At 33.4% G+C, this 15,944-nt stretch overlaps 1 protein-coding gene across 1 annotated transcript in view; it reads right to left on the bottom strand.

Moving 5' to 3' along the window:
- Positions 1-15,944, bottom strand: part of LOC139502637 (low-density lipoprotein receptor-related protein 1-like) — a 156,540-nt gene that overhangs the window by 82,764 nt on the left and 57,832 nt on the right. The window contains exons 16-24 of the mRNA XM_071292165.1: positions 15,235-15,348; positions 10,665-10,771; positions 9,055-9,187; positions 7,486-7,620; positions 3,500-3,625; positions 2,786-2,917; positions 1,452-1,565; positions 922-1,068; positions 42-236 (exon numbers count right to left, since the gene is read on the bottom strand). Of these exons, the coding sequence (XP_071148266.1) occupies positions 42-236; positions 922-1,068; positions 1,452-1,565; positions 2,786-2,917; positions 3,500-3,625; positions 7,486-7,620; positions 9,055-9,187; positions 10,665-10,771; positions 15,235-15,348 (1,203 nt within the window). The remainder of the gene's footprint in view (positions 1-41; positions 237-921; positions 1,069-1,451; positions 1,566-2,785; positions 2,918-3,499; positions 3,626-7,485; positions 7,621-9,054; positions 9,188-10,664; positions 10,772-15,234; positions 15,349-15,944) is intronic.

The following is a 15,944-nucleotide window of genomic DNA, read 5'->3' as shown; positions in this document are numbered from 1 at the left end:
TACTGGTACCAAATTAAGAATGTTTATTTAGAAGTACTCACTGTTGGATAAAATCTTCCCTCTAAATATTTTGTCATCTACCACATCAGTCCAGAAAATCCAACCTTCAGCGTAGTAGAAATCTAAGGCAATTGTGTTCCGCAACCCTGACACTAATGATGCATAATTGAAATTATCAAGATCTACTCGTCTCATCTCATGTCTGTTCGAGAATATAATGTATACAGTTTCTTTTTCTGAAATAAACAAATTTTTTGCATCAGTATGATATTATCAATAGGATCACTGCAAATTCATAAAAATTTTCAATGTCCTAAAATGGCAAGTTGCCACTGAATGGTATTGGCCAAAAAAAATCACATTTAAATTTTTGATAAGTATTTGCATGAAACATTTCATGTAAGTACAATAATTCGTCTAGTGCCTTAGTCAATTTTATAACATACCAAAAGTACAAGTGTGTAGTGCCGAAATTTCTGAATATACAGTATTTATAGTTGAAAATAATGGATCAACTGACACCAAAAGCAAAGGAACCGTTCAAATGACATTTTGGGATAAAAAGAATATAAGATTAAAGATATGAAGTAAAGGTATTTAAAAAAAAAAACGCTCAGGGAAAAAAAGATCCAAGAGCAAAGCAGCATTAACTAATCTTTTAATGGAAGTTATAGAAATGGTTTTAAAATACAGTACAAATGATTTTGTCTTGTATAAAAAAACATAGAACAGTCAATTTCCACGAAAATTATACCAATTGAAATCTTGATTTTTCTACTTTACATTGCTCTAACTTAACAGAGTACAAGGCTATCCTTTCACAGAGAAGGTAACCTGTAAAAGAAATACAACTTCAGGAGTCAAAATGTGGTAAAAAGAAAAAAGTCTATTTTCTAGTTTAGATATTAAAACAGCTCTGACCTGGTTTACAGGTGTAATCATCTTTCTCCAAAATGAAACCAGGAGAACAATGGCAGTGGTATCCCTTCCCTGATCGGCCCTGTTCCTGGTCCTCCGTACACAACTGTCCACAAACTCCCCACTGTGCACATTTACTGCTAACAAGTGCTGTGGAAAAGAAATAGGCAAAATAGTAACACAAAATTCACCAATTAGAAAATCTAGTGGACTGATATTAAAATTTATGAAAGTGAAGTATTTAGTGTAATAAAAAATTTAATGCAAAATGAAAAGAACAGTTTGCAAATATATTTTCATTTACAGTTTATATTTACCTTTGTAAGTTTTATTGTCAAGAGTTCAATATGTAAATACGATGCAACAGTTAAACAATTTTGTTGATGCTGCGAGTATGAGCATACTCAGTATTGTGATTTTGACAATCTTTTTTTGAAATAAGGCACCACTTTTAAGTCATCTAAAAAATTAGGTGAAAAAAAGTTCCAGATCCTTGGTCTACAAATACATTTTCATTTACAGTTTATATTTACCTTTGCAAGTCTTATTGTCTGAGCTCAATATTTGCCCTGGCTCACACACACACATTGGCCCCCTTGGTGTCTTGGAGCAGTTTGTACATCCAGAATTTTCACACAGTGTAGCATCTAAAAATAGAAACAAGATAAAAATTGACATTCAGTTTGAAGTTGTATACATCAAAAATGTTAACACAGCACAGCATAAAAAAGAGCTGACACATATTGTGCAGTGTTTCTTGTAGGTTTGTCGAGTTCCCAAGACCTCTTGCTGAAAATGCCCATTTATCCCTGCTGGTTAATAAAAGCATGAAAACATTGAGATATGCATTTGCAATTTGATAAACAAGAGTCATACAGGAATATTTGAAACACACTAGCTGTTAATGTAATTTGAATACTGTGGATTCATTATTATTTGTGGGATACAAATTTTCTTCGACTTCCTAGTTAAGGTGAACCACAATTTAAATGCTATAAACAAGAAAGACTATGAGATAAATGATTGATTGATTGATTGGTGTCCAACGCTTTTTTCAACACCATTGTGCTATTTTGTGGTGGTCAGTTTTTACTGGCAGACTAAGGCAGATCGTACCAAGAGAACCATTGACATACAGTAAGAAAACTGACAATCCTAGTCTATTTAAATATTAGAGTCGATTGTACCTGATTGATGTGGAATTTAAACTCACAACCTCAGTGTTGACTGGTTAGTTATTCAACAGATATGAGATATGATTCGCACCTAAATGGGTGGATATTGGATCAATTTCTATGAAATGGGTGGATATTGGATCAATTTCTATGAAATGGGTGGATATTGGATCAATTTCTATGAAATTTTGACTAGACCACCGAGCCACTCATAAGATAAATGAGGTGGGTCTGTGAAAGAGGTAGACCTATTTAAGGGAAATAACCACTGACATACAGTAAGAAAACTGACAATCCTAGTCAATTAATATTAAGAGTCGATTGTCACCCGATTGATGTGGAACTTAAACTCACAACCTCAGTGTTGACTGGCTAGAGATACAACAGTTTGACTAATCAGACCACCGAGCCACCCATAAGATAAATGAGGTTGGTCTGTGAAGGAGGTAGACCATTTTAAGGGAAATAACTCTTAAAATCATCAGTACTTTTGTGCCAAACATTTTCATAAATATATATTCTAATCTTCTAGGTAAGATAGATAATTTCCAATCTGTCTCCAGTATTTGCTTAAAATACATTGATAAAATTTGTCTTTTAAGAATGCATAAGTGATTTAAAGAGTTATCTCCCTGAACCAAGGTTTAACCCTACCCTCCCCCCCCTTAAGTTTTAACCAAATATGAACTTACTATTACAATGATTTCCCTCATCACTTTTGTCTTTACAGTCTGGTTTATCGTCACACAGTTGAAATGGGTTCAGACAGACCGGGGGGTTAAACTCTTCTGGACATCTGTAGCTAGGATATTCACATTCAACATCTATAATTGAGGACAAAAATTAGTTGACAGGACATGATCTTTAATTAGTTCACTCCACATGATCTATTATTAGTTCACACCACATGATTTTAATTAGTTCACAACATATGATCTTTCATTAGTTCACACCATATGATCTTTTATTAGTTCACTCTATATGATCTTTTATTAGTTCACACCACATGATCTTTTATTAGTTCACACCATGTGATTTTTTATTAGTTCACACCACTTGATCTTTTATTAGTTCACTCTACATGGTCTTTTATTAGTTCACACCATGTGAACTTTCATTAGTTCACACCATAGTATTTTTTATCAGTTCACACCACTTGATCTTTTACAAATTCACACCACATATTCAATTATACTATATTTAATATAATATTATATTTCACATTATACATATATGTACATGGTGTAAACTAATTGGAATATTCTTCGTCAAAAATCTGCAATTCTCATCATTGTCCCATTTCTAAAGATCATCATCAAAATTTACAAGCTACAATGTAACAAATAAACAAATATAGGTCACATGATAAAAATCGTGTGACTTATTGTTTTTTCTGTCATACATACCACAATTTTTTTCGTCAGAACTGTCAGGACAATCGACCTCTTTATCACATTTCCAAGCTATAGGTATACATTTGTTGTCTTTTTCACACTTCCATTCAATACGATCTAGACACTGTACGGTCACATCTGAAAAGATGAAAGTCAAAATTACTATATTTATTGCTTACTGAAAATTCAGAAATAAGTGTGACTTTTTCATTAATGTTTTATTCCTGATCTAGCAAACAGACACTTCACCCAAAATATCTACCTATTAGAAAGACTTGCACTGAATAATCTGACCCTTGATCCAAAATCTGTATCACGTCACAGACTTACTATGACAGTCTGACCCTTGTTCCAAAATCTCAAACAATATTTTACTATGACAGCCTGAACCTTGATCAAAAGTCTCAACCAATCAGAATGATTTACTATGACAGTCTGACCTTTGATCCAAAATCTTAACCAATCAGAATGACTCAAAATGAAATATCTGACCTTGATCCCAAATCTTAGCCAATCAGAATAACTTACTATGACAGTCTGACCTTATATTCAAAATCAAAACCAATCAGAATGTCTTACTATGACCGCCTGACCTCTGATCCAAAATCTTAACCAATAAAAAATTCTTACTATGACAGACTGACATTTGTTTCAAAATCTTAACCAATCAGAATGACTTTCTATGACAGCCTGACCTTTGATCCGAAATCTCAACCAATCAGAATGGCTTACTATGATAGCAGGACCATTGATCTAAAATCTTAACCAATCAGAATGACTTGCAATGAAATATTTGACCTTGATCCAAAATCTCAACCAATCAGAATGACTTACATGACAATGAAAGTCTGACCTTTGATAAATCAAAGCGCTGTAAGCGCTGAAGGCAGTTAACCAAAAACCAAGGCAACCGTAATTATGAAAACTGTGGCAATGTTGCCTCAACATTAAACATTCATATATAGTACATTCATGTTTATCTAATGATTTATTTATTAAGGCAAATAATTTATATGTTATCAAGGTTTCAAAAGCAATGCATATATCAATGTATATTTTTTATGGTGAGTCTGCAGTGGTATAAGTTCCCAATGATTGCAGTTGTTCTACTTGGTAGTTAACCTTGGTTTTATTTGACTGTTAGAAGTTCAAGTTGACTTAGTATGAACATGTAATAGTATGAATGGACTGGTTTCCCTGGAAAGAAATCTGAGTTTGTGTTCTATAGTACAATAGTTATGAGACAGGAATCGGACAAATGTTCACTACAACAGGGATCAAAGGTGAGGTCTGACTGACCTGCCCATAGTAAATGTAAATGATTTGTTATTTTGTCCCATACATATGAATATATATAATTTAGGGGTGGGGATCTCAACGGTTTTCAAGTTCTCAAACAGGTAGGGTAGGCAGAGGATTTAGGGGGGCAGGGGGCCCGGCCCCCCCTTTTTGGGAAAAAAATTGGTTGCTTATATAGGGAATCACTGAAGCGTGACTGGAGCGGGCCTCTCTTAGGTCAGTCAGTGGGCCCCACTTATGAAAATTTCTGGATCCGCCACTGGGGGTACGGTGACCCTAGGGACTTCCCCTACATTTCATTTTATTTGTTATATTGTCCCATACATGAATATATATGGTTTAGGGGTGGGGATCTCATTGGTTTCCAAGTTCTCAAACAGGAGGGGTAGGGTGACCCCAGGGACTCCCCCTATATTTCATTTAATTAGTTATATTGACCAATACATGAATATATATTGTTTCGGTGTGGGGATCTCGACCGTTTCCAAGTTCTCAAACAGGAGGGTTGGGATGACCACAGGGACTTCCCCTATATTTCATTTGATTTGTTATATTGTCCCATACATGAGTATATATGGTTTAGGGGTAAGGATCTTGACCATTTCCAAGTTCTCAAACAGGAGGGTGAACAGTGACCTCAGGGACTCCCCTATCTTTCATTTGAATTGTTATATTGTCCTGTACATGAATATATATGGTTAAGGGGTGGCGATCTCAATGGGTTTCAAATTCTCAAACAGGAGGGGGTGGGGAGACCCAAGGGACTCCTCCTATATTTCATCTGATTTGTTATATTGTCCCATACATGAATATATACATGTATGGTTTAGGGGTGGGGATCTCGACCATTTTTAAATTCTAAAACAGGAGGGGTGGGTGACCCCTAGCGACTCTTCCTATATTCCATTTGATTTTTCATATTGTCACAAACATGAATATATATGGTTAAGGGGTGTGGATCTCGACCGTTTCCAAGTTCTCAAACAGGAGGGGGTGGGGTAACTCGAGGGACTCCCCCTATATTTCATTTTTTATTTATTATATTGTCCTATACTTGAATATATGCAGGGGCGGATTCAGACGGGGGAGGGTTGCGGGCTTGCACCCCCCTTAAATTTGCAAAGCATGGGTTGTTCTCAGCTTAATAAAGAATATTCCGATAATTTTACCTCAATTTTTTTTTTAACCTCGCTCTGCTCGGCGAAAATTTAAGTTTGCGGCCCTCCTAACCTAAAATCCTGGATCTGCCCCTCATATGGTTTAGGGTGGGGAGCTCGACCGTTTCCAAGTTATCAAACAGTAGGGGGTAGAGTGGCCCAAAGAATGCCACCTTTATATCATATGATTTACTTACATTAAGGTATATATAATATAGTTGCATTATTTGTGAAAATAAAGAAAGAAACTTTCAGCTACTTTAATTGACCCTTCAAAATTGAGAAAAAACAAATAACCCCTCGAAATTGCAGTAATATGTTTACACTTTAAAAGCATCTCACATGCATTATCATCATTTATCATTTATAAAGAAAATTTAGACTGTGACCATGAACATGTATATTGTTAGATATACTGTTCCCAGCTCATGTTGTATTGGATTTTTAAATTAAAATTTGTCAAAAAGTAATTTTGAGTTTCTGAATAAAATATTTTTCTGCTTTTTCTTTCTTTTACATATATCTTTTAGTTTACAATACTAGTGTTTATATTCATTTACCATGCATAGATGGATTTTTTTCACCTGCTTGGATTTATTTTGTAAAAGATCGCCAAACCCGGAATTACCCTTATCCGCTTCGGGAATCGGATCCGATTTTGTAAAATTTTGTCTTCACGGCCGCCATTGTTATGTGTTTACAATGTTGTTTTTGTCAATCAGATACGATTTTACTCAAATTTCTACAATATTTGTCGGCGATTTTCTGTATAAAGCTAGCGGTTGAACAAAATGAACACCGCCGTCATGTATAATAATGATAAAAATAAGTTTTTAGCTTGTTTAATTGGAGACTTTGGTGAACATGGTGAAAAGGTTTTCAAAGTAATTTCTTATTTTCTTTCCCATGGAAGGTAACTACGTCGGGCGTAGCTAGAAACCAACTATCCTAGTCGAAATTCCGCTTGCAAAAGTGGAAGGTCTCGGACCACTCTAATTTGCACACCTGCCTCCAAATTGAAAAGCTACGAAAATTTCTTTTTCTAATTTGAAATTGCCGCCAACAGCATGAACAGTTGAACTTATTTTTTAATAGACTACTGACGTAGTTGTACTACGTATTGATGACAAACAATATTCCTACGACTTTTGTCATTTGGGAAATCTAAACTACTTGTCTTAAGAGATTTTCGGCGATTAAATATTTCATACAATTGTTCTTTGACATCTTAGCTGAAAGCACAAGTCATAATGAACTACACAAGGATTCTTAATAAGCACTACTTCCTATGTGTAACTTTAAAACTTTTGGATAAATCGACGATCATTTAAGGTTTTTCTGGTCATTTTTTTTGTAATCCAGAATAAAAAGTCTTAAAAAAGTGTTCAATTAGACTTATTATTAGTTATATATAACATAGTAGCAAGCTAGATAATAACAATGGCAAGTATTTCAAGATTTATTGGGTAGAACACAAATCTAGGGTGCTCGAATAATGCAGCTTAACTGCATAAAAAATCTCAACCAATCAGAATGACTTACTATGACAGTTTAGCTCATCAGATTCATCAATACAATCTTGGTCTCCATCACACTTATACTTCTCTGGTATACATGACCCATCAGAACATCTAAATTCATCTTCATCATTACATGAGCCCACTGGAATAGGAAGATCTGCAAAAACATGTTACGAAGTAAATTGATAAAGAAGGTGGTACAAAAAGAGATATTAAAGTCATAAGAAACCTCAAATTAAAAAAAAATATGCACATGTTTTTTATAACTAAATGGATAGTTTTCACTATACAACTTATGTACATATACTCTTTTCTAAGGAAAATTCTTCAATTTGTCCACATTTAGAAGAAGTTTACTTATTTTTAATTGCTTGCTTCCAGGAAGCAATTCGCCGACCTATTTTCCGTATGCATAGTGACCTGAGCGTAACCCTCCTCGTAAAAATCCGGTGATCACAATACGCATGGATCTAGTACTGCTGTCATTAAAATAAACAATTATCTGATTGTACATGTTAAACTTTGCTCAATCCCCATGCTTTTTGTTATTTGTTTACTATAAGGTGACAATCGGAAAACTTCGGCTTTAAAACAGGGCATTTAATGAGCAGTCATATTTGTTAATTCATAACAGACAGAGAGAAAAAAAAATTGACGATTATACGATATATTTGCGTAAAAAATGAAAAAATCGTGCACAGATGACTAAGTTTATGATATATACATGCATTGGTTCAAGAATTGGATAAACATTATTTTTCACCACTCACTCGTTTCTTATGACTTTAATTCTGTACCATAAAACCGTAAAATTCTTCAATCATTTCATGATCATTATAGTTTTATTGAAAAGTTAAAATTTTCATATAGATCTCCGCAAGTCAGCAAATTTAACTGTCATGTACTTAAACTTTGAAATTTGAATATTTGCCTTACACTTTTTGTCAAAAAAATACTGTAAATACAGAAATTATTGCAAGGTTTTTATTGGAGAATGACGTTACTAAGTTGTAAAACTTGTGTCCAATCCATTTGTTATTCTGAACAATAAAATATGTTTAAACTAAGGTTTTTAAGTTTTTATGTATGCAAATAATACAACTGGGTGTATATTGTAGTAATAACAACTCTTATATCTAATACATATATCTGAACGAAGATGTTCTTGAAATCGCAATAATGAATTAATAATCTTGCATTTTTGTCCATTCTTCAAAAATTAATACATTCATATTTCAAAATTTACAAAGTGTCCCAAGACTGAATCTATCATATATATCTTGCCTTCATTAACAGCTGTGGATATAAAGACATTTAGTAGCACAACATTTTTTCTGGGGGGTATCTAGCATTATTAATGACAACATTTTTTAAAGTTTTAGATGTTTCTGTTTCTGTTGAATACTAAATGATACCTTTGGTAAAAAAAAATGAACTAAATAGTATTTTGCAACATGTTAAGAAGGGATGCTCAGAAAAGACACCTGATCATTGACAAGGCTATGACCCAAAAATAAAGCTTACATTTAACTACCCCATCTAAGACCTAGTTGTTACTAAAACTTGTCTCAAATAACCCAATATACAATACCTCTACAGTTTTTTTCATCATCTCCATATTCACAGTCTGCCTCCCCATCACATCTGAATATTATGGGTAAACACTTGGTGTCATTAAAACACTGGAACTCGGTATCTACATCACAAAAACTGGGACATCCCCACTGAAATTAAATATAATTGTACATTTTTCCACAGGTGTCAGTGCTATAAAAGAAAAACTGTAAACCAGCAACGTAAGTAGGAAAATAATGTCATATGAAACTTTGTGAATACTTAAAATGTATGTCTTTTGCTATGTAAATAGATGAAGAAATTAGAAAATTGCAAAGTCCACTTGGAAGGGCTTAACAAAGTATCTGCGAAAAGTAGGATTACAATCGATGATTTAACTATGACAAAATTGTATGCTTTGCTGTTATTCTTCATATGCTAAAGAGTGGCTGATTGCAGGATTATAACAGAATTAAGTCTGTTGCAACTCCGGATTCATTTATTTTCATGGGTATTAACTTTTCAGGAATTGATGAAAATTTTTCACAGATAGTTGTTTTCATAGTGTTGCTTAAATCTAGATACAAGCCTACAGAAAATTTGTAATATGTTGAAAAACTCAATCAGGGGTCGAATTTAAGCTTTTTAGTGTACTGGCCAGCCGGACCAGTGGACTTAAAATCTACTGGTCTGGCTCAACATTTACTGGTACTGCAAAAATGACATTCATTTGATAACCATAAAAGATATGTTTAGTTTTATTTCCCTCAGCTGCTTTCCTCTTCTTTATTGCAGTAGATTTTTGTGCTGTTCTGTTTGTTCATGAGCAAAAATAGCACCCCCAATATCCTAAAAATAATTTCTAAGGTTTATTTTTTTGTAAACAAACCGAGATAGATATGCAATCAGTGATTTTAACGATAAAATTTCTACTGTTCCACCGGACCACCAGCTGACAAAATCTACTGGTCTCGGACCACCAGACCAGCGCCAATTTCGACCCCTGATCTCAATACATGTTTCACCTTCGTCCAAGAAATCCACAAAAATTAGTATACAGTGAAACCTGATTAAACCGAACCCTGAATAAACCGGAAACCTGTCTAATCCAAACTTGTTCTGAAGACCAATCATATCACATTTTATGCATTGTGAACCTTATGAAACCGAACAAAATCTCAAGTCCCGAAAGGGTTCGGTTTAGTCAGGTTTCACTGTATAATGAATAACGATGAATTCACAGTAACATGCTCATCTTTGAGTGTAAAAAATAAAATTCATTGGTCTTAACAGGACAAAATGACTGTTTTAGAAGCCATAGTTCTAGATTTAATGTCTTTATTTTATAGTGGTCATTTTTTGTTGGTGGAGGAAGTAAAAGTTCACTCAGAGAGAGAACAACCAAAGCTTGATAGGAAAACTGACAATCCTTGTCAAATTCAGATTGGATCAGTACATCGACTATGAACATGATGAAGACCATTCGGCCAAAAAAAAACAATATAGTAAAATGGGTTTTAATACAGCCAAAACCAAAAGGAGTTGTGAACTTCAATGCAAAATCTAAAATACATTAAAAAAGGGAGATAACTTCATTTCATTAAGTAATCCAACATTACATTTAAATGAATAAAACTATAAATATACCTCATCTGATTCATCTCTGCATTCAGTCATTCCATTGCATTTATATTCTAGGTCAATGCATTGTCCATCATCACATGTATATTGTGTAATGCTACACATGGTATTGTCTACAATAAAATCAAAATTTATACATGTGTAAAGAAATATCAAAATCAACCTCGAAGATTTAAATGCTTGTAAATAAGGTCATAATCAAAACTTTCTCATGGTTTTCCTACAAGTATCACAAAAAATTACTTATCCATGTATATTTAAATGATCTATTCAAGTATTGACTCAAGACTAGCATCCTTATGTCTCACACTCTATAAATTTTGTCCCAGGAGAGACAACCAGGTGCTCCGCAGGGTGCAGCTTTATACGACCGCAGAGGTCGAACCCTGAACAGTTGGGGCAAGTATGGACAAAACATTCAAGCATGATACAGCTCTGAATTTGGATTGTGATCAAATTTTTGACATTACATGGTTTTTTTTTACACAAAACAAATGCCAAGATTTTACAAATCAATTAAAGATTTCTTCTTCAAACTTTTTAAATCTAAAATTAAATAGTTGACACAGCATAGGTTTCTGACACAGAATGAATGTGGTCTAATGAACTTAAAAGGTTTTTTTTTGCCTTTGAGCAATTCACTATGCTGTTGAATATTAATCCTCTCAAAAAAATGTTTGAAGAAATTTTCTTTTTATTTATGAAATCTGAAATGAGAAAAATTTAACCCCCCCCCCCTTTTTTTTCACATCCTCGTTTCCCTTTATCAAAACTGATATCAATTCAAATTTCTAATGGAGTTTGCAACAATAACTACTCATTTAAATACATCATAAAATATTAAGATGTAAAAAAACTGCTTGTTATCACTGAATGGTAAAGATTATTTAAATTTATCAGTTGGTAGTAAAAAGTGTATATACATTGTATATTGTATATAACAAAGATTTAAGTTGATTCTGGACAAAGAAAGATAACTCCAATTAAAAAAAATTCTTGCTATTGCACAATATTGTGCAATAGGATATTTCTTGCTTACTATTCTGGACAAAGAAAGATCAGTGTTTTCCCTAGGCTATTCATGCATGGCGGTACCGCTACGCATAAAATTTCGGCCGCCATGCATTTATCATACCCGCTATGCATCCCGCTATGTGTGAAATTTTTATTATCTTATAATATGAAGTGACAATTGACAAAACTCTACAGGTGTTTGAAACTCACTGGACTGATAATTGATCATAATTAGATGCAATGCTCTGATTTTACAACCACGTTGATTAGATAGAACAACATTCAAGACTTCGATTGCATAATAGAAATCGGGAGTTCAAATTGTTTTAATGATAAATATTATAGCCTGATACAGCTTCCAAATATCCTTCCGTGAAAAAATAAAAAGTAAACCTTTTGCAGTATAAATTTTACGTTTTGAAATCATAAGTCTGACATCGAAATATTTATATCAAACGCAGTTGATTAGTTGTAACAGAGAATACACATCATTGGGTTGAAACATGATGTAACTTTGACCTACGTAGCAGAGTTCAAAAAATTTATGGGTCACTTAATATTCACAATTCAGATCGTTTTTGTTTTGATGTTTTTATTTTTGAAACTGATCTTTCAAACTAATTTTAATCCAGAAGAAAGTAAAAACATTGCTTGACTGTACCTTAAGTTGAATATCTTTATCCAAATTAAACTAATAGACCACTTTCGAGTTCATCCGTCACCGGCAAAAACTCGTCAATTATACACGCCTTTATGACGTCATTTACCAGATAGAGGGGCTCGCCTGTATCCCTGCACTATTTACGTTCATCAAGCGTCTTAGTGATCGTCTTTGTGCAGGATAAACTAGAAATAATGGTTGCTCTGTAGGTACTTACTGACATTTCCCTAATGACAGCAGTGTTGATTGTCAATTTTGAGAATTCAATTTGCCGAATAATTCGAACAATATAGAATTATAGTTTTCCAACCACTCGCTCAACATTGGAAGGAAGTGACGACGCCCCCAAACGCACAAATGACGATGATAAAGGCGCGTATAATTGACGAGTTTTTTCCGGTGACGGATGAACTCGAAAGTGGTCTATTAAAACTGTAATCCATGATCACAAATTGAATGCATTGTTTACAATTGTTGAAAGCCATGTGCTTTTTGGCGGGAAAATTCGGGAAACCCCTTATTAACAGGAAACAGTTACATTTCATTGTTATTTATAGACAGTAGGAATTTCATTTTGGAAATCATTTTGATTAACTGCTAAGATGAAAAATTAATAATTTCTTGGGGTGAAACTGATAATACTTTTTTTATTAAAATAATTTACATCTAGGGGTATGGAAAGGGGGGCTGTTTTTTTTTTTTTTTTCAATAATATTACAAATATATATAAAGTTCACCAGTCTGAAAATACATGGTTAAATGGATTTTAATTCTGAAAAACTCATGTTTATTTAATTCCTTTATTATTTCCATCATAATCAGAAACAAGCTACATGTATAAAGTATTTCAAACATATATTTTTGTCTTTTATATAAGAACATTCAAGACTATTAATATGTATGTGCCTGTAGTAAAAACAAACCTGGTAGAGCCTAAAAAAATTCTACAGGGCCCTTGAAAAAAACTTTTGGATCCAGGTTGGCCTTGAGAGAAAATGTTAAGAATTGTTCCTGACTGTATTGCAGATTTATGTGAAGTTTTTAAACTGACATGCACAATTCATTTCACAAGTGTAATACAAATAATTCTACAAAACAATGTCGTGCATCGCGTTGCAAATTCATCTTAGACCCACCATGCATCAAGAATTTTCTAGGGAAGACACTGAAGATAACTCTAATTAAAAAAAAATTTGCTATTTCACAATATTGTGCAATTAGATATTTCTTGCCATTGCACAATACTGTGCAATTGAAAAGACTTGCTATTGCACAATACTTAATATAATAATTTTAGATCCTGATTTGGACCAACTTGAAAACTGGGCCCATAATCAAAAATCTAAGTACATGTTTAGATTCAGCATATCAAAGAGGCCCAAGAATTCAATTTTTGTTAAAATCAAACTTAGTTTAATTTTGGACCCTTTGGACTTTAATGTAGAATTTGAAATTTGAAAACAGGACCAAAAATGAAGAATCTACATACACAGTTAGATTTGGCATATCAAAGAACCCCAAGGATTCAATTTTTGATGAAATCAAACAAAGTTTAATTTTGGACCCTTTGGACCTTAATGTAGACCAATTTGAAAACTGGACCAAAAAACTTCAATAATCAAGAATCTAAGTACATTTTTAGATTCAACATATCAAAGAACCCAACCGATTCATTTTTTGTCAAAATCAAACTAAGTTTAATTTTGGACCCTTTGGACCTTAATGTAGACCAATTTGAAAACGGGACCAAAAGTTGAGAATCTACATATACAGTTAGATTCGGCATATCAAAGAACCCCAATTATTCAATTTTGATGAAATCAAACAAAGTTTAATTTTGGACCCTTTGGGCCCCTTTTTCCTAAACTGTTGGGACCAAAACTCCCAAAATCAATACCAACTTTCCTTTTATGGTCATAAGCCTTGTGTTTAAATTTCATAGATTTGTATTTACTTATACTAACGTTATGGTGCGAAAACCAAGAAAAATGCTTATTTGGGTCCCTTTTTGGCCCCTAATTCCTAAACTGTTGGGTCCTAAACTCCCAAAATCAATCCCAACCTTCCTTTTGTGGTCATAAACATTGTGTTTAAATTTCATAGATTTCTATTTACTTAAACTAAAGTTATTGTGCAAAAACCAAGAAAAATGCTTATTTGGGCCCTTTATTGGCCCCTTATTCCTAAACTATTGAAACCAAAACTCCCAAAATCAATCCCAATCTTTCTTTTGTGGTCATAAACCTTGTGTCAAAATTTCATAGATTTCTATTAACTTAAACTAAAGTTATGGTGCGAAAACCAAGAAAATGCTTATTTGGGCCCTTTTTGGCCCCTAATTCCTAAAATGTTGGGACCAAAACTCCCAAAATCAATACCAACCTTCCTTTTATGGTCATAAACCTTGTGTTAAAATTTCATAGATTTCTATTCACTTTTACTAAAGTTAGAGTGCGAAAACTAAAAGTATTCGGACGACGACGACGACGACGACGCCGACGCCAACGTGATAGCAATATACGACGAAAATTTTTTCAAAATTTGCGGTCGTATAAAAACTACCCCAAGTCCTTTAACTCTGAAATATTGAATCTATGGCAAAAAACTTTTATTTTAAGAGATGATTAATAAAAGAAGATAAAACTGATACAACCTAATCCAGTGTGGATTCATTTATTCTGCATGGGTATCAATTTTCGTTAAATTCAGGAACACACAAACCTGAGTTTTTGTTGATACCTGATTTCTGGTTTTGTGAAAATCTTCTGCATACAATATTACTGAAAATTGTAATTTGTTGAACTTTTAAATTTGTGGTTTACCAGTACCAGCAAAATCCACAGAAATTGGTACCCAGCAAATAATAATGAATCCACAGTAATATAAACTGTCCCCACATACCACAATAAGCCTCATCTCCATCCCCGTCACAGTCTCCCTGTCCATCACACCACCAACTCTTAGGTATACATCTCCCTCCTGGACAACGGACTTGTTCCTCAGAACAGTTCTCAGCTGGAATAAAACATACAAGAAATTATTTCACTTAAGATTACATTACATCTCCCTTCTGGACAATGAACTTGTTCCTCAGAACAATTCTCAGCTGGAATAAAACATACAAGAAATTATTTCACTTAAGATTAAGTTACATCTCCCTCCTGGACAAAGAACTTGTTCCTCAGAACAATTCTCAGCTGCAATAAAACATACAAGAAATTATTTCACTTAAGATTACGTTACATCTCCCTTCTGGACAATGAACTTGTTCCTCAGAACAATTCTCAGCTGAAATAAAACATACAAGAAATTATTTCACTTAAGATTAAGTTACATCTCCCTCCTGGACAAAGAACTTGTTCCTCAGAACAATTCTCAGCTGCAATAAAACATACAAGAAATTATTTAACTAAAGAATAAGTTAAAGCTCTCTCCTGGGCAACACACTTGTTCCTCAGAACAATTCTCAGCTGAAATAAAGCATAAAAGTAAGAACCCTTATATCTATTTTAAAAATATAAAAATACAATTATTATGCTACAGGATCAAGCTACAAAGTAAAAAAAATATGCCCTCAATGCAAATTAAATTTAATTTATTAAATTGCAAAA

This window comes from Mytilus edulis, chromosome 14 (assembly GCF_963676685.1).
Source record: "Mytilus edulis chromosome 14, xbMytEdul2.2, whole genome shotgun sequence".
NCBI classification, from domain to species: Eukaryota; Metazoa; Mollusca; class Bivalvia; order Mytilida; family Mytilidae; genus Mytilus; species Mytilus edulis.
This window is presented reverse-complemented; position numbering and strand designations above follow the sequence as displayed.